The 27,272-nt window shown below is 40.1% G+C and overlaps 1 protein-coding gene across 3 annotated transcripts in view; it reads right to left on the bottom strand.

Annotated features, from left to right (window-relative positions):
* LOC137255811 (RNA-binding motif, single-stranded-interacting protein 3-like) overlaps positions 1-25,747 on the bottom strand; it is a 324,056-nt gene extending 298,309 nt beyond the window's left edge. For 2 of the 3 annotated variants that reach the window (XM_067793352.1, XM_067793353.1), the window contains exons 1-2: positions 25,643-25,747; positions 25,184-25,366 (exon numbers count right to left, since the gene is read on the bottom strand). In XM_067793352.1, coding sequence (XP_067649453.1) covers positions 25,184-25,366; positions 25,643-25,648 — 189 coding nt within the window. In that variant the 5' untranslated portion in view covers positions 25,649-25,747. Of the gene's footprint in view, positions 1-7,033; positions 7,064-25,183; positions 25,367-25,642 lie in introns of those variants that run through there. The other variant, XM_067793355.1, reaches the window with a different exon arrangement.
* Between the last annotated feature and the right edge of the window lie 1,525 nt (positions 25,748-27,272).

The raw sequence follows: 27,272 nt of genomic DNA, 5'->3' as shown, positions 1-27,272 counted from the left end.
ATAATGTCTGAGGGGAAAACGTTCGTCAACGACGCATACCACGCCACAGTGGTCGCCAGTCTAGCAGTAGGGTACGCTCGGTTGACTAAAATGGTGCTTAAACAACCAACTATCAAGCTAGATTTCAACCTGCAGGATATGGGTATGCTCATAATGAACCTTGGTATGGCGATGGCCACAAAAGACATCCTAGTAAAACAAGGGATAATACCTGATAATATAATGAAATAAATATAGGATGGCCACGATAGTTATGATGGTCGGTGGGGCGTTAGTGAATGCCCTGGCATTTTCCGGGAGTAATTTCCTCTTCTCGAAACTACGAGATGATCACGCGGCTGAAATACAGGAAGAAAGGAAGCGGCACGATCTCGCTACTGAGAACTTACAAAGGGCACAGGCCGAGTACGCTAAAAAACGCCTCCAGAGGATCGATTTTATTAACGAACAACTCCAGCGTGAAAACCATGCCGTTCAAACATTCAACGATGTCGATGAAGCAATGAAAGAATACTACCTACTAACTGGTAAACGATTGGAACCGCTCAATAAACCCACACTCGCTCAGTACTACACACCATCCAAGGGACAAATGAATCGTGAACTGGGCTTCATAGTGTTGGGTATAGCAGCTACTGCGTTGGTTGCGAAGCAATTAAATTAAATACCTATATAAGTAAACATGAGACCCGCTCCATACCGATGCGAATACATACTTATGGGGAAGACCGAGGCCTGTGGTAGGAAATGCAGGAATCAGGGGTTCTGTTGTTTCCATATGGGAAGTCCTAACTACACGTGTTCTGTGTGTGGTATCGGGGTTAAAGGACACTACTGTCTATGTAAAGCTCACGGAGCGAACGTAGTCAGACATCAACTCATCTACGAGAATAAAAAGGACTACATAAAAGAACGTAGGCGACTGCTCAAGATAGACTCCAAATAAATGTTTTACTCATATACAGGAATACATGCACAAGGAACACTATATCCAACAGTGCGTGAAACAGCCACATATTTTTATCAAGGGTTACCTCCCTTTACTGTGACCCAATTAGACATTGGTTATGTTAGGTGTAAACACTATGACTACTGTACGCGACCTTAAGCGGGTCGCAAAACAGAGAGGTGTGATCGGGTATTCTAGAATGCGGAAGTCAGCATTGTTGAGATTACTAGGTTTAGAAGCCCCTCCTACGGTAACACAATTAAAAGCTCAAGCAAAACAGCTTGGATACACGGGTTATTCAAACCTGGGGAGAGCCGGGTTAACCGCATTGTTATCACATACCCCAGTGGTGGTGCCTACAGTAAAACAACTGAAAGCCGAAGCACGCGATTTGGGTTTAGCTGGGTATTCCCGTATGAGAAAACCACAGCTTGTAGAATTATTACGACAGAATAGAGCTATTGACCTACAGTTCGTGCGCACTGAGCGAGCTGTAGGCAACTATTTGAGAGGTTGGCGCATGCACGTTGATAGAAACATAGACATTACAGATATCAAGCCTCTGATAGCTGATAAGGTCAACCAGGAACTAAATAACCTAGGAAGTATCAAGTTTCAGATCACAGTGAAAATGTCGCTCGATAAGCAGGTTGGGGGCCCCACAGGGGCCACTGAGTATGTTCAGCCTTACTTCCGAGGTAAACAAGAGGTCGTCACACATACAGAGACCATTGACGCATCAATCGATACCAGTTTTCAGCAGATACGAGAATACCTAGAACGCTACACACACTTGGGGTCCGGGTGGGCTGTAGATAAAATCGATAATGTCTATCTAGACATAGCTAACTACGTGCCATTCAGAGGCGGGTCATACCTAGCCTTGCCCCCCTACTATAGGAACAAACATGCCATAGTAAACGTTAAGAATAGAGGAAACGATTGCCTGAGGTTAGCTATCAGGTCAGCCTTATTTCCAGCTGACACTAATCCGAACAGGCCTTCTAATTATCCTCAGGATGATGGGCTCAACTGGGATGGTATAGATGAACCCACCCCCATATCCCAGATCACTAAAGTAGAAAAACAGAATAATCTGGCTATAAATGTCTTTGGGCACGAAGGTAACACAACAATAGTACACAGGGTCAGCGAAGTGAAGGATCGCCAAGTTATCAATATATTCATGATCCAGCGAGGTGACAAGTATCACTACACATGGATAAAACACTTTAGCAGGCTGTTGTATGACCAATCGGCACACAGAGAAAAGACCCACTTCTGTGAACGATGCCTACATGGCTTCACACGAGCTGATTTATTAGAATCCCACCAGGATGATTGTCAAGGTGTGGGGCAGACGGCCATACGAGTCGACATGCCTAAGGAAGGTGATAATATCCTAAAATTCGGTAACCACAAGAACCAAATGTCTGTGCCTTATATCATATACGCCGACTTCGAAGCCTTAGTTGTGGGGGATTCCCCCAGTGGTGCCGCCGGTAGCTTCACCCACAAAACACACGAGCATAAAGCCTGTGGATTTGGATACATTGTCGTCCGTTGTGACGGGGAAACGAAAGCTCCGGTAGTGTATAGGGGCCCTGACGCGGCTGAAAGGTTTCTAAAGTGTTTGCAGGAGGAAGAAAAAATTATTAGGAATGCATTGTATAGAATCGCTCCCATGCGTATGACCCGAGTCAACAGGCTAGCTCACGCTAGTAGCACTAACTGTCACGTGTGTGACTCACCACTTAACGGTGATTCGGTGAGAGATCACTGCCACATAACTGGTAAGTATAGAGGCGCCGCTCACAGCGCGTGCAACCTCAAGCTTAAAATCAACCCTAAGACAATAAACATCCCCGTTGTCTTTCACAACTTGAGAGGGTACGACTCACACTTGATCTTGCAGGCCATCGCGAAAATTGATGGTAATATAACGTGCGTCCCCAACAACATGGAGAGATACATCTCCTTCAGCTTAAACGGACTTAGGTTCATTGACTCGTTTCAGTTCCTCCTGTCGTCACTCGACAGTCTGGTCAAGGCCAACAATACCTTCCCTATCACCGATCGATACACAGACGCCGAGACTAGACCCCTGCTTATGAGGAAGGGTGTGTACCCCTATGAGTACATGGATAGTTGGGTCAAGTTCACCGAGACCAGACTACCCCTATTGACTGCTTTTATAGCAAGCTGAATGAGGCGTCCGTCTCACGAGATGATTACTCGCACGCGACTAACGTATGGAATAAACTGGGTTGTAAGAACCTGGGTGATTATCACGACCTGTACTTGAGGACAGATGTACTGCTGTTAGCCGACGTGTTTGAGACGTTTAGGCGGACGTGTTTCAAGCAGTATAAACTCAACCCCGCATGGTATTACACCAGCCCAGGTCTGTCGTGGGACGCCTTGCTTAAAAAGACCGGAGTTAATTTGGAATTGCTCACAGATTACGACATGCACCTATTCATTGAGAAAGGCTTGCGAGGTGGGATTTCCATGGCATCCAAACGATACGCGAAAGCAAATAATCAATACGTGAAAGGTTACGATCCTAACAAGCCAACCAATCACATTCTCTACCTCGACGCAAACAAACTGAACGGCTGGGCCATGAGCCAGTATCTACCTACAGGGGGATTCGAATGGGTACCCCACGTTGATGTTATGGGGGTTGCACCAGATTCGAACAAAGGTTATATCCTCGAGGTTGACTTAGAGTATACCAAGGAATTACACACATCACACAACAGCTACCCCCTGGCCCCCGAACGTATGAGGGTTAACACAGACTGGATGTCTGAGTACCAACATAACTTGTTAGGTGGGCGTGTGACAGACGTTGAAAAACTCGTTCCTAACTTAATGAATAAGACCAAGTACATCGTTCACTATCGCAACCTACAGCTGTACCTGTCGTTGGGTATGAGGCTGACCAAAATACACAGGGTGCTCATGTTCGACCAGAGCCCATGGATGGAGCCCTACATCAGAATGAACACAGACCTACGAAAAAAAGCCACCAGTGATTTTGAGAAAAATCTCTACAAGCTCATGAACAACTCGGTGTTTGGTAAGACTATGGAGAACCTGAGGAAACGCGTGACCGTGAAGCTGGTTCGGTCGAGTGAGGAAGACAAGCTCAGGAGATTGATAGCCAGTCCGGCATTCAACCGTAGTAAGATATTCACAGACAACCTGGTTGCCCTACACATGAAGAAAAGCCACATAAAATTCAACCGGCCTGTTTACGTGGGGATGAGCATCCTCGATTTATCCAAACACCTGATGTACGACTTTTACTACAACGAGCTCAAGAAACAGTACGGTGACAGGTGTGAAGTGCTGTACACTGACACGGATTCCCTGCTGATGGAGATTCGAACCGAGGACGTGTACGAGGACATGAAAAAACACCTCGATTTATACGACACCAGCGACTACCCTAAGACCCATACCATACACAGTACGGTAAATAAAAAGGTCCTAGGTAAGATGAAGGACGAGTGTGCTGGCACGCCCATAGCCGAGTACATAGGTTTGAGACCTAAGATGTACTCCATACTGAAAGCCGACAATAGTGAGATCCGGAAGGCTAAGGGGGTTAAGAAGTATGTGGTGAAACAACACATCAAACACGCCAGATTCAAGGAAGCCCTGTTCAAGACCCGTACCTTTAGGCATAAAATGAACACACTTAGAAGTGATGGACATAAGATATACGGACTGACTATAAACAAGACGTCCCTGTCGCCTATGGACACGAAACGTTGGATAGCTATTGATGGGATAAACACATACACGTATGGACATGAAAAAATTTGAGGCTATTTACTACAGCCCGCGTGGGTACTGGAAAGGAGCTAGCGCAGTAGATAAGCTAGCTAAAATAGCGCGAGTACCCCCGGAGGAAGCCAAAGCGTGGCTTGAAAAACAAGCCCTGTGGCAGATCTATTTGCCGGCACCACGCTACGTGCCTAGAAGGAGGTTCGGTATTAACATACCTAATAGCGTTCACCAGGCAGACCTACTGTTCCTACCCAACGACAAGAGGTACAAGTATGCCTTAACCGTAGTGGACGTAGCCAGTCGTTATAAGGAAGCCGAACCCTTGACCACGAAAGATTCGGCCCAGGTAGCCAGAGGATTCGAACGCATATACAAACGCAGCCCTCTGACGTGGCCAACAGAGCTGCAAGTTGACCCCAGACGGGAGTTCATGGGTGCCGTGTCACAACTGCTAGCCAAACACGATACAAAGGTCAGGCGTGGCACGGCCGGAGCCCATCGCAGCCAAGCCATAGTTGAGAGATTTAATAGGACTTTGGCTGAGCGCTTGTTCGGCCATCAGTATGCTAGGGAGATGGCCACCCCTGGAAAACGATCGACTGAATGGGTCACGAGGTTACCCAAGGTGGTGTCGGCAATCAACCATGAAGTCACCCGTCTCACCGGTAAGAAACCGGCAGACGCTATCAAACTAAAATCAATAGTTGCAGAGTCGGCCGCTCCATTGCGTGGGAAGGAGAAACAGATACCAGGTAGGGCCCTAGTGAGGTATCTATACCAGCCGGGGGAACACGAGGGTGATAGCCGTAAGCGGGCCACCGATCCTATATGGTCAGTCAAAACTTACAACATAGATAAAGTGGATATGAAAGCCGACGAACCTAACTTATACTACTTGAGGGATGGGCCGGGTAGGGGGTTTGTAAGAGAAGAATTATTGATCGTACCGTACGGCACAGTGTTACCTCCAACACACGTTAAGTAGTAGGGGTAATAGTAGCAAGAGCTAAGGACCCAACCAAAGCCTTATTTAGTAAATAAGGCTTTGTAGAGACTTTTCTTGAAAGTGTTTTAAAACCCCCATTGTATATACTACTGGTCATCTATAGTGTTGCAATCTACTGCCCAGTGTTGCCTCCCTTTGATGTGTCAGGAAACTGTGAAATTTGAATCCCACATTACCCTGATATATCTGAAAGGTGGGACAGCCCCATACAGTTACTTCACCTGCGCAGGAAATGTCTTCATGACTTCTGGCTTTACTCCATGTCAGTCTGACATGCCACATCACAACTGACATGACTGTTGTTAAACCAAACTCGCTCAAACTACTATAAACATGGTCAGGTTCTCTGGGACATGTCCTGTAACTGGGAGCAAGCAAAACCATAGTGAAGACTGACTTATTTTCCATCAACACAATGAAATTCACGAAAGTCACAAACATGTCACTTATTAAAGAAAAAGACAAAGTCGTCTCTATCAGAGCAGGAGGGCCAAGAAGGATGCAATTATACTGAAGAACCAATATTAATGGTTGCTCTGCCGGCATTACCTGCATTACAGTATAACAGCTATTCTGATTCTGACTACAGTATCAGTATAAACACTGCAGTATGCAGCCCCTCCATTACCAGGAAAGTCATCCTGTTTCCATTTTATGCAGTGAGTCAGTGTGCTTACGGGCATTGCCATTTTGTATAATTTCCTTACTCTATCACACTAACATCACACATGGGTATTTACACTGAAATCTACTGAGTCCAAATCTTATAAAGTGAACTGCAATAAATCTGTATTTTAAAACAGAAATGAGACACCTATCAGACAAACTAGGCTGACAGTGTGAGTGAGTGAGCAAGTAAGCAGGTGAGTGAGTGAGTTCATTACAACTGAGACCACCCCAAGGGAAACAACTCTGCACATAAACCCGACACCTGACAAATCAACCAACTATCCATAAATAAACTACATGTGACAATTTGAAACAAAACACACTTCACTACATATCCACATCTGACTTCATCTCAAGCAATGTATCCTGTACAATCCTACGTATAATCTCAGTATCTTGAAGGAATCAAATATTATGTTACCACATGAGACATTCACATGTCTGAAAAGTACAATAAACAACAGCAGGGCAGTAACAGATATACACACAGGCTATGTTCATTCTTACAGACAAGGGACAATCAACCATCCGTGAATTTAATTACATCATACTCTCATGAAGTCAAAAAGGAAACCAATACAGGTACATGAAAGCATAAATAGACATACCTTCATTCTGAACTGACAGGTGTCAGCAAACCTCCAGTACATGATAATCCCTTCATATGTGTGTGTATATATATATACATATATTTATACACCAGTGCACCTTCCAACCTAGAATGTCTGGGTGATATACAACATGTTATAGACCGGTGGGTACTCACCAGTATCACTTGTGTATATCCACACTTTCAGTTGTAGATAGTATTTGTGCAACACCAGATTTATGGGTTCATTCACAACGTAGGATCAGACTGTACATCCACAACCTTGGTATTATCCACTACCTTGGTCTTGTTCAACCAGCATTGCCCTTAATGACCTAACAAGACATTTGCATATGTCGCTTTCTGCATTTATTTGTAATATTTAACTCAGACAGGACAAAAGATAACTCATTCAAACTCACCTTGACAAGTGAAATGACTTTTATTCTGTTTTCAGCCCATATTCACATATATTATCAAAAAGATGACAATGTCAAGTAATGGCCCAAACTGATTGCACCTGAATGAACCTCTCGCACTACAATTATATATTTAATAACACAATATTAATGGTACTTCTTCTATAACATCCATACCTATAATCCTTTTCATTGTTAACTGTTCTCGTCACGATATAGCTGCAATATTGGCAAGGTGATGTTAAATACTCTCACTCACTCACTCACTCACTCACTCACTCCATACCTATAAGCTGACATACATTATTATAATAATAATAATAATAATAATAATGCACATTTATAATGCGCCTTTTCCACGCCCTTAGGTATGCTCAAAGCGCTACAGAAATGAATAGAAATATGAACAAAGATGAAGATGGGTTACATTATGTGAAGTATACTGAGAAAAGGTGGGTTTTCAGTTTTGCTTTGAAACTGTCAAAACTTTTAGAGTCTTTGATATCACATGGAAGAGCATTCCAGAGGACTGGTGCTGTGTAGGAGAAGCTGCGGTGTCCGAAAGATTTCAGTCTGTAGGTGGGTATCACAAGAATATTCTGAGAGTTGGAACGGAGGGTGCGGGCTGGTACATATGGGTGAAGCAGGTTAGACAGGTAGGAAGGGGCCAAGCCACGAAGACATTTATATGTCAGGCAGAGTATTTTGAAGTCAATTCTTGCTTTGACTGGTAGCCAGTGGAGTTCTTTCAGTATAGGAGTGATGTGGGCACATTTGGAAGTTCTACTGATAATGCGGGCAGAGGTGTTTTGTATCCTCTGCTGTTTAACAGCCAGATTGGAGTTAATGCCAGAAAGAACACTGTTGCAATAGTCGAGCCTGGATGTTACCAGAGCTCGAACCAGGGCTTGAGTTGCTGCAGAAGTCAAGTACTGGCGAATGTTGCTGATCGACCGGAGATGGAAGAAGCATACTTTGCTCACTTGGTTGACATGGGCATTGAACGTCAAAGAAGAATCAATGTGAACGCCAAGATTCCTCACAACATCTGATGGGCAGATATCCGCATCTGCAACTTTGAGGATGACAGCTTCCACCTTGCTTAGTTGTTGTCTTGTGCCTACAAGGAGAGCTTCGGTTTTCGTGTCGTTCAGCTTGAGCTTATTTGTAGTCATCCACGACTTTATGTCTAGTGTACAGTCAGCGATGCGTTAAAGAGACTCATTCAACTCTGATGGGTGAAAGGATTCCAGAAGCTGTGTGTCATCAGCATAAACATGATGAGACATGCCGTGATCACTGACAATGTTTCCAACATGCCCTGTGTACAGTACAAACAGAACCGGACCAAGAACCGATCCTTGGGGCACCCCACAGGAGACAGCCACAGCAGGAGAGCGCTCTCTGCCCACAAGGACCGATTGATGCCGGTCTGTCAAGTAAGAGGAAACCCACTGAAGGACAAGGTCGCACAGTCCATAATGATGCTTCAATCTAGTCAGGAGTTTAGGGTGGTCAACGGTATCGAAAGCCGCGGATAAGTCCAACATGACGAGAGCTGAAATCTTACCCTCATCAGTAGCACGTTAAAGTTTGTCTGTTACCTGGAGCAATGCTGTCTCTGTACTGTAGTACTGCCGGTAGGCAGACTGGAAAGAATCAAGGAGATCATGGCTTAATAGATGTTCTTTGAGACAGGAGTGAACTGCTTTCTCAATGATTTTAGATATGAAAGGCAAGTTTGAGACAGGCCGAAAGTTTTTCAGGTCCTGAGGATCCAGGCCAGACTTTTTCAATAGTGGTCTGACCACCGCCCCCTTGAAACTGTTTGGGAACACACCATTCTGAAGACTTGTATTAACAATCATAGTGATGGGGGAGATCAGCAGGTCCAGGTGCTTTATCAGAAGTTTGGTTGGAATTGGATCAGAGTCACAAGAAGTGGGTTTTGACGAACGAATGAGTTGTACAATATCCTGGGGACTAAATGTTCTGAAATGCGACAGGGGGCTACCTACAAACACTGGTTCACTGAAATCGCCATTACAAGTAAGACCATGACGAATTTTCTCTATTTTTGAGATAAAGAAGGAGTTGAATGAGTTTGCCAGTTCCTTCTGTTCCTCTGCTGGAGTCTGAGTATCTTGGTCTCGTCCCTTTCCAAGCAGTTTGCCCATGAACCGATATAGGGATGCTGGCTTACCCATGCTGTCGGCTATGCTCTGGAGACAATAGTTCCTTTTAGCTGAAATAATCAGGTGTCTGGTATCATTGCAACACTGCCGATATATTTGCCGATGTATCTCTAGCCGAGTACTACGCCATTGTCTCTCTGCTCTGCGCCGAATACACTTCGAGTGACGTACAGTCTCGTCATACCATGGGGCATGAGGACGAAGGATCACAGTCTTCTCAACTGCAGGAGCGTGCTTATCCAGAAGTGATGTAAGAGTATCACAGAAGAGTTGAACAAGTTCATCAACGTCGGAAGGAGGATCACTCAGTAGTTTTGAGTTCAATAAGTCAAGCCTGAAAGTCTCAGATGGGATTTTACTGATGTTTCGACAGGGCAAAACCAATCGTTCGTTCTCCGGCTTTGTCAGCCTTAAGTTGAAAAAGACACTGAAGTGGTCTGAAATCTGCTGGTCCTTGACCTGAACGTCACAAACAAGTTTGAGATCACTGTGGGTGATAACCCAGTCCAGAATATTTCCAGACTTATGAGTCGGCATGATGACATGCTGAGTCAAAGAGTGAGAGTTCATGAGTCTGACAAATTTCTTTACCTCTGGTTTTTCCTGAGAATTGAAATGTATGTTAAAATCCCCTAGGTAAATTGTACAGTTTCTGGAGTGTGATGCAAAAAGAGCGGACAACTCTTGATGAAAGTCACTGTTTGACAGTTTGTTTTTGACGGAGGGTGGAGGACGATAAATACAGACCAGTCTCACGGTAGTCTGACCAACATTACCTCTAATTTTTTTTTTTTTTTTTTTTTTTTTTATGTGACCCTGCCTATAATGTGACCCCCTGTAGAAACCTTCATTGTTAACATATACACCCTTGAAGGCTTCCTATCAATGTTCTGGACTGGAGAATATCAGTGAGCCATATAAAACTTTAAAGTGACTTACATTTATTGTCTATGAGGTAATCCCATCTATAATGTGATTCCCTGTAGAAACCTTCAGTGTTAACACATGCTCCCTTCCTAATCAATGATCTTTACTGAAGAACTCCTTTAAACATTTAAACAAAAAATATGTTTGTGTTTTTACTTCCTGTAAGAATAACATCAGAACATGGCACCATGTTGTTGACACAGTGCAACCTTATATACCAGCCCTTAAAATAGAGTGAGTTTTAGCATTAATGAAACAATGGCGTCTGTTTCCTGTATTACCAATTAACTCTGTTTTAATTGCAGTGAATGTTGTATTGAAATGACTAACTCCTTCCTTGCCATGATTCCTCTAAAACCACTTGTGTATCTTACTGTAACTGACACCCTGTGGGTCTCAGTCATGGATCTATGACTGATAAGTTCCTTTATATATTCAATGCCAATTAGTGAGTGAGTAAGTTTGGTTTAAGAAATATTTCAGCAATACGGTAGGGTACACAAGAAATGGGCTTCACACTTTTTACCCATGTGGGGAACTGAACACGGATCTTCAGGATGACAAGCCAACACTGTAACCAGTGTTACATCATCAGAGGCTATATCATGCCTCACTATGTCATTTAGAAAGTTGTCGAATTAAATAAATGTTATTGCATTACACTCCTTCCCTCAAGTACAGAATCTAGTTCTTTTTTAAGGTGACTCAAATCTGGAATTCAAACTCCCAATTCAAGACTCAGACATCTAAACGTCAGCACACAAGGTCAACAATCTAACCCACTCACCCATCTGACACCTAGTAGCCCAAATGTACACATGTGAGAGGATAACACAAAGTACAGGAACTTACTGCTCAGAAACAGATATACATTGTTATTCACACATCAATACAGACTGACAGTGAGTAATAGTGACCTTTGAAAGTACTGGTTATTGACTTAAACATCTTTACTGTCATGATGAAGAACATTCACATGAAAGTCCAGTGTTCTATGAGAGTAGTGGACTTCAACAACCTTAGACCAGTCTAACTAAATTTTATTTAAATAACTCTGCTTGGCATGCTTTTCTACATAACTTCTAATTTGCATTAATTACATGTGATGCTGCAAGTTTGTTTTGCTTAATTGTTATTTTATACCACACTCAGCAAATTTCCAGGGGTATGACAGTGGTCTGGACAATCCAGTGATTCACACCGTGAGCATCAGTCTATGCAACTGACATGCATCGAACAAATCAGTGCACGTAACCACTTGATCCCTGTTTGTTAACCCTTCTAGCCAGCAAGGTTTTTTGAAGCCAGTGTCTCACCTGGATCTGCATGAGCAGGTGTGTGTGTTAAATGCTATTAGGGGATAACTGTACTGTGTTGGGAATGTATGGCAGTGTTCATGTAGTCAAACCAGTGTTCCATTTGACAAAACTCTCATGATCCAAGGATCTCATAACTCGTAGCATTCGTACCTTCTTTGTATAGGAGTACAGGAGGTTTGGATTCTGCGAGGAAAGTTACAAGATCATAGGCTTACGAGAGGTTTGTGAAATGAGACTTGTGTTACATACTGAGCTGAATTAGAAAATGCATTATACCCTGAAATCAGTAGCTAAAGGTCTGTAAAGAAATATGAGCCTGCAGGTTGGACCTAATAAGGTCAATTTGGACAATAAGGCACAGTAATGTTTTACAAACTGGGTTGGACATAATTAAATCTGTGAGCAACTCAAAAGCTACAGTAATTCTTTGAAGAGTAGCTGGTTGTATACAGGTATGCATTGTGACCTCAGCATGGTGGGTACATACCACATTTTCACCTGAGATATTACAGGTCCAGCTCCTGACACTAAAGGGGTTAAGGAGGAAGTGAGTGTGCAACTTCATGTCCTGTCCTGACTTGTTTAAATCTTTGCCTGTCTGTCACCTGTATAAATATTTTATACCACTCTAAAACATTCCACTTGCTATTAATAGGGAAGGAAATAGCAATCGCACTATTAATAGTACATGTATTATTAGACAATCATGAATTGTAACTATTCAGAATGTCTGTCTGAGGATAGAAAGGTTTCCATTACACCAATAATGACCTTCAAATCAAAGGTTCGGTTTTAACAGGAAAGTGAATCTGTATGTAACAAGGAATGTTGTCCTCTGCTATAACAGGTCAAGAGGTAAGGGAGCTGTGGTATTGTTCTCTGTAATTGAGCTGACTTTATAGGGATTTCAACTTTTGCAACAGTAACTCATTTCCTGGTACTTCAAGAGAAGCCAACAGGTTCAAAGCACTATGTTCACTTGACTCTTTGAGAGCAAAGAAAATGTTATGCTGTATGAAAGTGATTTCTCAAGCTAAAACATTACATTCCTAAGAGCACATACTCTGACACTGTTTCACAAGTTTCACTGAAGGCTACAAAGAGCACACAATGTAACACTGTCACAAGCTTTACAGAATGTTACAAAAACCACACTATGGAACACTGTCACAAGCTGCACAGAAAGTTACAAAGAACACACCATGTAACACTCTCACAAGCTGTACAGAAAGTTACAAAATGCACACTATGTAACACTGTCACAAGCTGCACAGAAAGTTACAAAGACTACACTATGTAACACTCTCACAAGCTGTACAGAAAGTTACAAAGACTACACTATGTAACACTCTCACAAGCTGTACAGAAAGTTACAAAGACTACACTATGTAACACTGTCACAAGCTGCACAGAAAGTTACAAAGAGCACACCATGTAACACTCTCACAAGCTGTACAGAAAGTTACAAAGACTACACTATGTAACACTCTCACAAGCTGTACAGAAAGTTACAAAGACTACACTATGTAACACTGTCACAAGCTGCACAGAAAGTTACAAAGTGCACACTATGTAACACTGTCACAAGCTGCACAGAAAGTTACAAAGTGCACACTATGTAACACTCTCACAAGCTGTACAGAAAGTTACAAAGTGCACACTATGTAACACTCTCACAAGCTGCACAGAAAGTTACAAAGAACACACTATGTAACACTCTCACAAGCTGTACAGAAAGTTACAAAGACTACACTATGTAACACTCTCACAAGCTGTACAGAAAGTTACAAAGACTACACTATGTAACACTTGTCACAAGCTGTACAGAAAGTTACAAAGACTACACTATGTAACACTCTCACAAGCTGTACAGAAAGTTACAAAGACTACACTATGTAACACTGTCACAAGCTGCACAGAAAGTTACAAAGAGCACACCATGTAACACTCTCACAAGCTGTACAGAAAGTTACAAAGACTACACTATGTAACACTCTCAAAAGCTGTACAGAAAGTTACAAAGACTACACTATGTAACACTCTCACAAGCTGTACAGAAAGTTACAAAGACTACACTATGTAACACTGTCACAAGCTGCACAGAAAGTTACAAAGTGCACACTATGTAACACTGTCACAAGCTGCACAGAAAGTTACAAAGTGCACACTATGTAACACTCTCACAAGCTGTACAGAAAGTTACAAAGTGCACACTATGTAACACTCTCACAAGCTGCACAGAAAGTTACAAAGAACACACTATGTAACACTCTCACAAGCTGTACGGAAAGTTACAAAGACTACACTATGTAACACTCTCACAAGCTGTACAGAAAGTTACAAAGACTACACTATGTAACACTGTCACAAGCTGCACAGAAAGTTACAAAGTGCACACTATGTAACACTCTCACAAGCTGTACAGAAAGTTACAAAGTGCACACTATGTAACACTCTCACAAGCTGTACAGAAAGTTACAAAGTGCACACTATGTAACACTCTCACAAGCTGCACAGAAAGTTACAAACAACACACTATGTAACACTCTCACAAGCTGTACAGAAAGTTACAAAGACTACACTATGTAACACTGTCACAAGCTGCACAGAAAGATACAAAGTGCACACTATGTAACACTGTCACAGAAAGCATCCTCGATATCTCCAGGGTATACATTCCGATAAGTCTCCACTATACCCTGGATGCATCTACGGCTCTGCCCGATAAATTTACTACCTCCCTTGACTGGCTTTTTATCCAATCAGGTGTCTACGCTGGGAAGTTGAGCGAACCAATCACAATTCACTCTCACTTTTTAAATTATCTAACCGATTAAACTTGGCAAACGAACCATGCAGGGGTTCTTGCATATATATTTAAAAAGTTCCTGACCTATAAATTTGTCTGTATGATGTCCCCAAATTGTGAGTCGCACGGCGAGGAAACCTTCTCAGTTACGACCGCTACCTTTGTTGACACTGGCAAGCTTGGTTATAACGGCGGCCTAGCTGATTGGCTACTGTGAGAATGCGGAGCCCGCAAAGGGAGGTAATATAATTATCGGGCCGACCCGTAGATGCCTCCAGGGTATAGTGGAGACTTATCGGAATGTATACCGTGGAGATATCAAGGATGCACAGAAAGGTACAAAGTGCACACTATGTAACACTGTCACAAGCTGCACAGAAAGTTACAAAGTGCACACTATGTAATACTGTCACAAGATGTACAGAAAGTTACAAACTGCACACTATGGAACACTGCCACAAGCTGCACAGAAAGTTACAAAGTGCACACTATGTAATACTGTCACAAGATGTACAGAAAGTTACAAACTGCACACTATGGAACACTGCCACAAGCTGCACAGAAAGTTACAAAAACCACACTATGTAACACTGCCACAAGCTGTACAGAAAGTTACAAAAACCACACTATGTAACACTGCCACAAGCTGCACAGAAAGTTACAAAGTGCACACTATGTAACACTGTCACAAGATGTACAGAAAGTTACAAAGTGCACACTATGTAACACTGTCACAAGATGTACAGAAAGTTACAAAGTGCACACTATGTAACACTGTCACAAGCTGTACAGAAAGTCACTAGAGCTTAACTGTGGCAGACACAGATTAAATCCCTGTTACTCTATACCCCCAGGCATTCACTTCAACAGGCTGAGGAATGTGAAATCCTAACTAGCTCATTGAATAGACACATGCAGTTTGCCTTCACAGGAACTGATTGTGACAAAAACAATCAGAAAATAATTACAAGTGCACTGGAGCAACTGGGAGAAACATCTGCTTCATCCCTCAGATGGCCGTACCTCATCTCGTGACTGAGCGGTAATGGGAAAGTACTGCGTTAGAACGCACATACACAAAGTTATTGTACTACAGATACCCACACATCGCCCTGACTCGTAAGTCACTCATTTGATACAGCCCACTTCAGTATACAGGGCTGTAAACATGCCAGGTCCAGCTAACAGTACTTTTCAATGTCTCTGTCAGAGTAATCACAGCCATAGTCAGCAAGATAAGTCTTACTTTCACCAATATGTATATGTCATTACAAGGAATTTTTTGCACAAGAGACATTACTTCTCTGAGCCTGGAGAAATAGTTCAATGAAAACTTTATTTTTTCTCTCCAAAAATATACATTTACTGAAACAAAAAGAAACAAGAAGAGAAAATAATGAAAAACCAAAGTAAACTCAAAAAGGGTCTGAGAGCAAACATATATTGATAGTCGTTTTTATCACTCAGAGTAACATAATATATAAATATGATTGGAAACAACGTAAACTGTTTGTATAATACAACAAGCCCTTTTCATTAGATGTTAAGCGATGATTATACAGTCGAACCCCATTGTCTCGAACTCGGTTGAGACGAATTCTCGGATGTGTCGAACTGACATCTCGGTCCCTGCCGATTTCCTTATATTTATCATTATTTTTTCCCTGATGTGTCGAACTAGATGTGTCGAATTCCCGGTTGTGTCGAACTCATTTTAGGGTCCCCAAAGGCTCTAACAAATACAAATTTACCCTTTTGTCTCGAACTGTCAAAGCTGGTTGTTGCAACTGAAAACTTCAGTCGCGCAATCGGAAGTCATCCTCATAAACGTGCTACCTAAAGATCAAAAGTAACGATTAACGGACTCAACAATCAAGTGACATGTTTAACTACGCATCTATACACACATTGTCAACACACTTACCAACTGAACTTTACTCAAACAATTAACCATAATTAAGTTGTTACCAGTGACACGTTGATCACGGACCGACAGGATATCTCTAAACAAACAATGGCGCATGTTGTTGTCATGTGACAGTCTATGTTAGCGGTCATGTGATTTCCTTGAAAATACAAAATGAGAAGTGAGGAAAACGGAGTTGGATTATCTTAATTGATGTTTTGTTTTTGGTTTAGTATTTAAGGTGTAGGCTCAATTTTTTTAACCAGTACGGTTAGTAACATGGCAGAGCAATTCAGCGAAGGACCCGATCAGCCCGGGGGGATAACTGGATCGCATGTTACACCTAAAAAGCGAAAATTATCTGTGAAGACAATAGAGACAAAATACGAGGCTGTCATAGCTGTGGAGTCGGGTGGAAAATCCAAAGCAGAAATTGCAACTGAATTTGGCATATACATGGATTAAAAATGCTTAATACATTAAGAAACTTTTTTGAGCAATTCTGCTGTGATGCCATGCCCGAACGACAAACAGACTGTAAATTCAGATTTTTTTTAAGAGATAAATTCCCCACATGTACGCGTATGTACATTCCGATTCCGTTTGTATGAACTATACAACTTTTTATACTGACTGAAAATGAATTAGTGCTGTCAACTAAATGGGATCGCTTGTGAGTTTGTTAAATTATTCTTGTTCTTATCTTTTTGTATGCATATTTATTTGCCATGACGAATAAAGTGATTGAATTGATTTACATTTGTACATGTTGCAATTTAAAGATCAATACTGCCGTAAACGTTTATTGCAAAGATATATTGTTCGTATGTGTATCCTACTGCAAAATAACAATGTGTTAAGCACCGTGGTCGTGTTGGTTCTTTCAATGCTGACAGATGTGTCGAACACTCGGATAAGTCGAACTTTCCCCTTGGACTCGACGAGTTCGACACAACGGGGTTTGACTGTATATAACTTTCTTGTCTAACACCACACTCAGCAATTTTTCAATTATATTACAGCAATCTGAAAATAGTCAGGTCAGAACCAGAGCATCCAATAATCTGCATTGGTCTTATATTACTTAATACAGTTATTGTCTAATGATCATGGGTTTCCCCAGTGAAGGCTGCCATGCAAGGGAATCAGATTCTATAAAGCAGCTTAGATTGTTTTTGGCCAGACCAATGTAAATTCTTGGTTTATGGTTCAGCCAGTTGTATTTTTGCAAGAATATGAAAAAAGTCCATTAATTTTCCCCGCTAAAAAATAAAATCCTATGTTAATGTGATATAAGTGTAATCAGTGTAAAACCTATCCACTCATCCAGCCTATTTTAGCTGATAGAATCAAACCAAAAGAGTTAAAATGGGCTCACTTGGGTTTTCATGTTTCCAATATCTTAATTTTTGTGGTAGGCACCTATATAATAAATTGTTTTCAAGCATTTGGGGGGCAATATATCAACATTGTGATTTCATCCCACCATGGACAGGGTCATACTGTGGGAAAAGTCCTTTGTTACATGTCACCCTTTGAAACATGTTTTATTCAAACAAACACATATCCCAAAGCGAGCTGAATTCGACGTTCTGGTGATTTCGACGATTGCATTGCTAGCGCTATATCGAGGAAGTACATGCGCGATCGGAGTGAATAAACAGTTTCATCGGTAGGGCGGATGCCCAGTTCCTGTCGTGAGACGTTTTATTGATAATTTAAATCGTGAAATTAAGTTGTGTAAAGAGCAAATGAACAACAATATTATTTACCCTCGATCGTTAATACCACTTCAGATGCAAAATCAATTGCCTGTATAACAAAAAATAGCGAGCAAAATTCAACAAGATCATCCGTCTGCTAGTGACAGGTTATGTATGAAACAGGAAGCCACGTGATCAAAACACTCTCTCGCAGTGCGGAGGGAAAAGTATGGCTCATCGTTGAAAACACATACAAAAATACCCGGATGTGACAAGCGACTGCAGTTTCGCCGATACGATGTTTTAAACGCTATTTTTGTTGGAAACACATGATACTTTTGTGTGAAATAGATGAATATACCTTTCTCACTCAAGGTTAGCAAAATCAAAACTTTAAATGATATTAAAGATAAAAATTACGTTTTTGTCTTATACTGTTGAAAACCCCTAACGCTGGGATATATACTACTTGTATCAATGCACGATTTATCAATATGATTATAGCGTGATGGCACCCAGTATCGTGATGCAGTGGATTTGGTGAAGTCACATACCATCCCCCTCCCCAACCCACGGATCAGACCTCCATGAACTATCCTCACGAAGATGCCATCAGCAGCATCTTTATAATAATCTCCTTAATCTCAACCCAGGAAACAGCCATTAACATTCAAGTAAATAATATTCAAAAGTACATGTTTATTATCAAAATGATGAAGATTCCACACCTCAGCTGTCTATAATGCTACTTATCACAAAAACACTCAGTACTTAAAGGGTTAATGTTTTTATCATGTGGTATCACACAGCTTCTGTCTACACTATCTGGAATGTCTTCCCTTCTCAGTACAGCTGTTTAACATATTATTATGAAAATACAGAAAGACAACTCTGCAAGTCATAATCTCTGGACAGTAAGCGATGCTAAGGTCAGCATGACCTGTGGTCGAATTTCATAGACGACAAACTAAAGAGCAGTGTTCCAGCAAAAATGACTCAATGCTACTTGATAAATAGGACTTACTTCCTAAAATTTGAAGGGTTTTGTCTTGCTATATATTTTCCACATCAACATGGCAAAGAAAACCTAAATCTATGGTATTTAAGAATAAAACAAAAGAGGATTAGTTATTACATAGTGAAGTATTTGATACAGATGATGGTGATGTATTTGATACAGGTGATGGTGATGTGTTTCATGCAGGTGATACATGTAGTTCTGATATATAGCATGTATTCATGATGTATAAAATGTAATTATGACATCAAACATGATGGCAATGCATTTGACATGGATGATGGTAATGTATTTGATATGGATGATAGTGATGTATCTGATACAGGTGATGGTGATGTATTTGATATTCGTGATGGTGATGTATTTGATATTGGCGATGGTGATGTAATTGATATAGGTGATGAAGTTGATACAGGTGATGGTGATGCACTTGAAATTGGTGATGCATTTGACATGGATGATGGTGATGTATTTGATATGGATGATAGTGATGTATCTGATACAGGTGATGGTGATGTATTTTATATAGGTGATGAAGTTGATAAAGGGTGATGGTGATGCACTTGAAATTGGTGATGCATTTGACATGGATGATGGTGATGTATTTGATATGGATGATAGTGATGTATCTGATACAGGTGATGGTGATGTATTTTATATAGGTGATGAAGTTGATAAAGGGTGATGGTGATGCACTTGAAATTGGTGATGCATTTGAGATGGATGATGGTGATGTATTTGATATGGATGATAGTGATGTATCTGATACAGGTGATGGTGATGTATTTTATATAGGTGATGAAGTTGATAAAGGGTGATGGTGATGCACTTGAAATTGGTGATGCATTTGACATGGATGATGGTGATGTATTTGATATGGATGATAGTGATGTATCTGATACAGGTGATGGTGATGTATTTTATATAGGTGATGAAGTTGATAAAGGGTGATGGTGATGCACTTGATATTGGTGATGCATTTGACATGGATGATGGTGATGTATTTGATATGGATGATGGTGATGTATTTGATACATGTGATGGTGATGTATTTCATACAGGTGATACATGTATTTTCTGATGTACAGCATGTATTCATAATATATAACATGTAATTATGACCTGACAAAAAACATGCAGTTCTGGATATATAACAAGTAGTTCTGATACAAAATGTGCATTACTGGATATATAACATGTAGTTTTGATATGTAACTCATAGTTCCCCCCACACATATAACACATACTTTTTATATATAATGTGTATTACTGGATATATAACATGTTGTTCTGAAATGTAACACGTAGTTCCCCTACATAACATGTAGTTTCTGATAGATAACATGCAGTTTCCAAAATATGACATGTGTAATTTCTGCCATATAACATGTGGTTCATGATATATATATCAATTAGTTCCTGATACACAACAGATAGTGTTGAATATATAACATGTAGTTATTGATATATAAAATGTGGTTTCTAATATATAAAATGCATTTCCTGATATATAACATGTAGCTCCTGGCATATAACACACATTTCCAGATGTAGTTCCTGGCATATAACATGCATTTCCTTTCCTGAAATATAACAGATAGTGTTGAATATATAACATGTATTTCTCGATATATATAGTTTGTAGTTCTTGATAAGTGACATGTAGTTCCAACATCTCAAATGCATTTCCTGATGTGTAACATGTAGTTCCTGACACATAACATGTAGTTTTGATATATAACATGTATTTTTGGACACATAACATCTAATTCTGATATATAACATGTACTTCTTGATATACAACAGACAGTTCTGATATATGTGCATTACTTGATATGTATGTGCTTCTGATATATTTATAACATGTAGTTCCCAATATATGGCACATGTATTTTCTGCCATATAACATGTGGTTCATGATATATAACATATAATTCCCGATACATGACAGATAAAGTTGAATATATAATATGTAGTTCTTGATATTTAACATGTTGTTCTTTACATATAACATGTAGAGAATTGACATATAGCATGCATTTCCTGATAGATGACACGTAGGTAGAGATGCATTACTTGTATTCTGTGATGTATAACAAATATTTCCTGATATATAATGTAAGGAATTAATTTGCTTTAACTGCTTTGGTCCAGTTAACAGTCTGAACTGGAAGTGGGTGACTGAAGACATACGGCATGAGGTCAGAAAAAGGTTGGGTTGGTGCTGCAGTGTTTTCCACCGACTTAAGGTTTATTGAGATAGTTTTGCTCCCAGTTTTATAAGCAATTAATATCTGCCACTGTATAATTGATGTACATTTAAATGTTGAGAGGGGGTTTGCAACTCATTGTAAAATTATTTGTTCTTTAATTTGTAAAAGGAATATATCTTAAAATCTAGAAAATACAACAGGTAAAAGCATGTGGCTTTCAACGAGGTATTGACAGGTCTGATATAAACATAAAAATTTATTGAGGTACTTGTCAAAATGGCATTAGGAGATATTTCACTATGAAATAACAAAATAAAGACAGCGAACAAGAAGATGGTTGTATTATCTTCTAAACTAAGTACAAGATAACTCTGCAGGAAAACAAAGTGAGGATGGCAGATGCTGCTCTGGAACAGTTTCAACAGATTCATGGCGAGTTCAAACAGAAAGTTCTAGAGAGGAATTAGGATCAAACATTAGAGGGAAATGGACTGAGTTAAATAGAGAAAGAGCAGCCATTCAAGAAGCTTTTACAAAGTTTGAGTCAACTTTGAATGTTTACCTTAGTAATAGACATTCCAAACCAGGTAACATATATTTCTTGATATGCAACATTTACTTTGTGATATATGACATATATCTTCTGATATACAACATATACTTGCATTAACTGAGCATGCTCAGTTATATTGTGAATGTTAGCAATACGAGATATCCTCATGTAATATAAGTTGTAGCAGTATCTCATTGTGGTGTATGTGGTTTTATTCTCCTCCCAGGTAGTATACATGTTATATTCAGATTCTGATATCAGTCATTTCATGAAATGACTAAAAGGCAATATTGTACTAGTGTAATACCAGCAGATGTATGACATCATAATGATACCTACTTTTGACATCACACAACTAATGCTGCTGTCACAATGGTACTAGTCCTTGCTTGATTCACAGAAAGCTAAAAGTCCTCACACACTGTAGGCAGTGTAGCTGCAGATTCTATCAATTTTCAGCTGGAGATTAAAAACAGAATATAAAACTTGCTTCTATGAAATACCATTTTTATTTAACTCGTGAAAGATTTAGAATCAAACATGCTTTGGTTCATTTGATACCAAATCGTTTAATCATTTAATAAAAATGGCATTACATGGATGGTCGTACAGTATCCTCAATATATATTTCCGTCGTTTCATGAAACTTCACTTAACAGCTTCATCTACAAATGCGGATCACAATTTCAAAATCATTTATTGTCACTAACAGTTAAAACACTGCGGCAGCGACTGTTGTACTTCAGCTTGGCTTTGAAGCAGTTACCATGAGTTACACCTGTTTGTTTGATACTTGCTGTGTCCAGAGCAGCCGTACCTCACAAATGTCTGTCCACCACATATAGATAAAAAGAAATTATCATCAAATTATCATGAAATGATTGAAGTATATTGATTGTTGATACACAAACTGACACGAAATGACTGATCCTCCAAGCCATTTCACAAAATGACTGAAATTGTTCACGAGTGTATATAGCACATTAGCAATATCACATAAACTAATCAGATCTCAACATCAGCAAATGGTTATATGAGTTATACTCTCTACGTGGATCTACTTGGACCATAGTACAATATGCTGCCTTGGAAATCTTGAAAATATAAAAACAATAACATCTAGCAATAGCTCAAGCTCAAGCAAATGAGTACATAAAGTTTCATGAAGATATACTGAATGGTTTGAACATTGTCCTGGAATGCTAACCTCCTTTGAATCCATGTCTAAATCAATGAACTGGATATGAATTTTTTAAAGAAATCTTATAATCCTGAAAACTAAAATGTACCAGTTCTTCCTATACCTGATGTTATGCAAGATATTCTCTGATATGCGCATAAAGTTTCAGAAGGAAATCTTTAACATTTTATGATTTATGCTCCAAAAACAAAACATGACAGACTGACATAGCCAATTTCAGTATCTTCATACAGTTTTGTTCATCTAGAGGCTCAAACTTCCAACATATTCACCACTAAAAAGGAAATATATGGTTTAAACCTGTCAAATAATTAAGTGACTTTTAAGATGCCATATCCAGATAGGTGGGTAGCCTCATCATACTGAAGACCCAGGTTCAATTCCCCACATGGGTACAATGTGTATAGCTTATTTCTAGGGTCCCCACAGTGATATTGCTGATATTTTGCTAAAGGTGTCTTGAAACTAAACACACTCACTATTTTCCGCCTATTAATCCCTGATAATATACGTTTAACTCAGGAAATCCAAAACCTAGTTTAGCTGCTACGTGGCTGAAATACTACCAAAGTGACGTAAAACCACAACTCATTTAACCACACCTATTTTATCCAATATTCAGCCCTACATGTGCTGTATATTTTCATAAACCACACAAAACATTACATACAATAAATACTATAAGTAGACTATGTTAACCTTCATATCAGGCTATAAAAAACATCCCCTTCAATACAGATACTTATTTCCTTTATTGGGACAAACGTTCTAGCTATGGATTCACCATTATATCCAGCGGATGGCTATATATATTAATAATATATCATAACCCGTTTGGAGAATGCTAGGGCTGGCGGCTTATCATGAAGTTCCTATCATATTAAACAGGTGTACATGTGATATGAAGAACTTCCATTGCTGATACTCGTAACAAGTACCAACGCTTAAAATCTTTGAGATGAGGATTCAAGACAGTGTATCTGATGTGAGGGCACTAAAAGGGTTAATCCTCATACACCTCACTCCCCCACCTGTTCCGTAATAAAATCTGCTATGTAAACAGTGCATAACCAGATTACGCATCTATGATAGCAGATTAGCACACTGCCAACAATGTCAGGACTATCCAAAGTGAAAACTTGACTGGAGAAGTCTCCATAACAGATGCCCACTAAACAACAAGTCTGTCATCAAAATGTCTCGCCAGGATGCTCTATCACATATTTGTCTTTCCACGCTAATCAAATGTGTATTATCAGCTAAAACAATCTGACGGAACATAACTAAGGCATACAATAAACATTTCCTATATTCTGTTAATCAGAGATTATGGACATAAGAATGATAATTCAATTAATGTATTTAAGATCCGTTTAATGAGATCCCTGCCATACTGTCTTGTCTCTCCTAGCTGATGAACCACAGTTAATAATGACACATGCTCATGGTTGTTTTGACCTAATTTGGTTCACGCAGCTACAAGGATAAGCATATGAAGATGTAACCCAAATTATTGTCTTGGTACAGCTGAATTGATGATATATACTCTCATCATAATTCCAAACACGTTCGATTTTTTTAAAGTGCTCCGTTGTTTTCAGTCTTTGAGCCTGACTGTGAACAGACATGTTTAAACGCTTGAAAAATCAAAATACCTATTATCATTTCAAAGACAGATAGTCAGGATATTTGCCATTCTCTACTCTCCTTTCTACCTGCAACAGGTCAGTTGATAAACCTGCCCATCCAATTACAGGCTTATCCTCAACATCTCCTCCAAACCTGATCCCTCCTTTCTCCCATCCCCTAAACACTGGGAAGGACACCTTTCCAATGAAGCAGAAATATTTTTCTCCCTGATTTGTTGGCTGCTATTGGATGCATGTCAATGAGCAGTAATTCTTACTTTATCCTTTTCCACTGGTGGGGTAGCGTCTGATTTGGGTGGATCTTGGACCTTGTCCTTTGTATCAGTATCCTCTGGAGGAGTGTCACAACTGTCCGGCTTGGATCCGGAACTTCTTTCAGGACTTTCGGAATCCTTCACTTTGCACTGAATGGTCGTGCTGTCGTCTGCTGACACAACGTCCTATAAAATCAAAATACTGCAGTTGTAAGGCGTCATAGACAGGTCATGTTACACGCATTAGACCTCATTACACACACAACTACCAGGTCTAGAAACATTGCACGTCTGCCCAGAATCTATACTTCTAGGACAGTGGGATTAAATTTCATCAAAGCTGGAGCAGGCCATGTCGAAATGGTAACGATGACTGGAGGTCACGAAACATCCCCTGTGTCACATGAAAAGTTACTTTGATATCGGAAATGAGATGAAACGGTTTACCAAACGTATACGAACCTTCATTCCGAACGCTGAAAGTTTCGCGATCCTCGTTGTCTTGTCGAAGTACCAAACTTTCCTCCGCCCCTTTCCAGCCCTGCTTGTCACAAGTTACCCCTAGACGATCTGCAACAGACGACTTCTGCAAACGTAAACACAAAGCACGTGTCGTATGCTAATAACGGCACCGCTCGCTTCGTTATAACAGCGATATACTCTTCCACAAACAATCCCAGTCGATATCCTCCAGGAATTGATACTCTCAGAGGTCAGAGGTCATGGAGCTCGGGATTCAAAACTGACATCAACAGTTGTCGTTATATATATCGGAACGGCGATGGCATTTCCACACTCGTAGCAAATCTCCTCAACAGAGAAAGCAAATTAGCAGCATTTGAATTGAAATGTCAGCCGTCGTAATGCGGAAGTGATGTCCGGAAATACACAAGTTTAGCATGCAATTTTCGATGGTTTATGCCGACATAGAATGTGTCAAATAATTACTGTAATCCGACAACTTGGGTGATAGGAAGTTCGACTTTTATTGACGCGGACGATAGATGAAGTGGTTCAAGAGATATGACATCATGTATAATTCATACCAGACGGCATTTTGTTTGGCTTTGTTTGTATATTTTTTTTCTTTGATGTAACGTTTGTAGTTTGGAGTAATTCAAGCCACGCGCAATGCGATACATGAATAGATAATCAGCCAAAATATTCACCGTAGTTTCGAAGTATGATGAATAGAACGTACAGCTCTCTCGTGATAAAAGCTTTGTGTCTGTGTATTCTACATTAAGTAATTAGTCCACGAATGTAATTCGAAGTATTCTCGTAGGTACCTTTAACTTCGACAAGACGGTTCTTGGTCGTATATAGGTTGAGCATGGCTGTGGTTGAGAGTATGTTGTTTTAGGTCATTGTAAGGGATATTCCAGCGCTATTCCTCGAGCCAGACGAACGACAGGCACGAGAGTGCTAGACCCACCCTCAAGACATCCGGCCCACCAGCTAATTTGTCATTGTATCCTATTTAACAGTTCTTGAGTCATATCAATGAACACGATCGGTACACCAGACCGGGATTCCGTAGAGACAGTCTGACCATGCGTGCTCATAAACTTAGGAATTCCACAAACAATTATCTTCATATGCTGGATTTTCATCGAAAATTCTGCACCTTCAAGAATACTGTTTTCCTCAATTCGCATCTTTTATATCCCAATAACTATTGATGAATACGTTTATATCCTGTCCATGGTGTGTATTCAGAGGCAAAGTAGTTCTTCCTTTACTTCTTTTTCCGGCTTCGATTCCTCGTATGGGTACAATATGTGGAGCCCATCTGTGATGTCCCCCGCCGTGATATATCTGGTAGATTGCTTGAAGCGGCGTGAAACGAAACTCGCCCAACTTTGTCATCTTCTGGTGATACTGAACCTATGTTACTCCATATGTTACTCTGTCATAGAGAACCTGAAGCAAATATATCTAAGAAAGCCCACGCAAATCTAGATTTCAACAGCTTCAGAAAATGAACAAAGTCTCTTAAATGGCTTCTTTTTTAATGCATTTATAATTTTCATTCAAAAACTTTTATTTTCTCTAAATATGTTAATTTTAGAGACTAGCTGTTAGTCTACTT

The sequence above is a fragment of the Haliotis asinina genome, chromosome 11 (assembly GCF_037392515.1).
Source record: "Haliotis asinina isolate JCU_RB_2024 chromosome 11, JCU_Hal_asi_v2, whole genome shotgun sequence".
NCBI lineage: Eukaryota > Metazoa > Mollusca > Gastropoda > Lepetellida > Haliotidae > Haliotis > Haliotis asinina.
The sequence above is the reverse complement of the archived record's forward strand: the minus strand, read 5'-3'. Positions and strand labels throughout refer to the sequence as shown.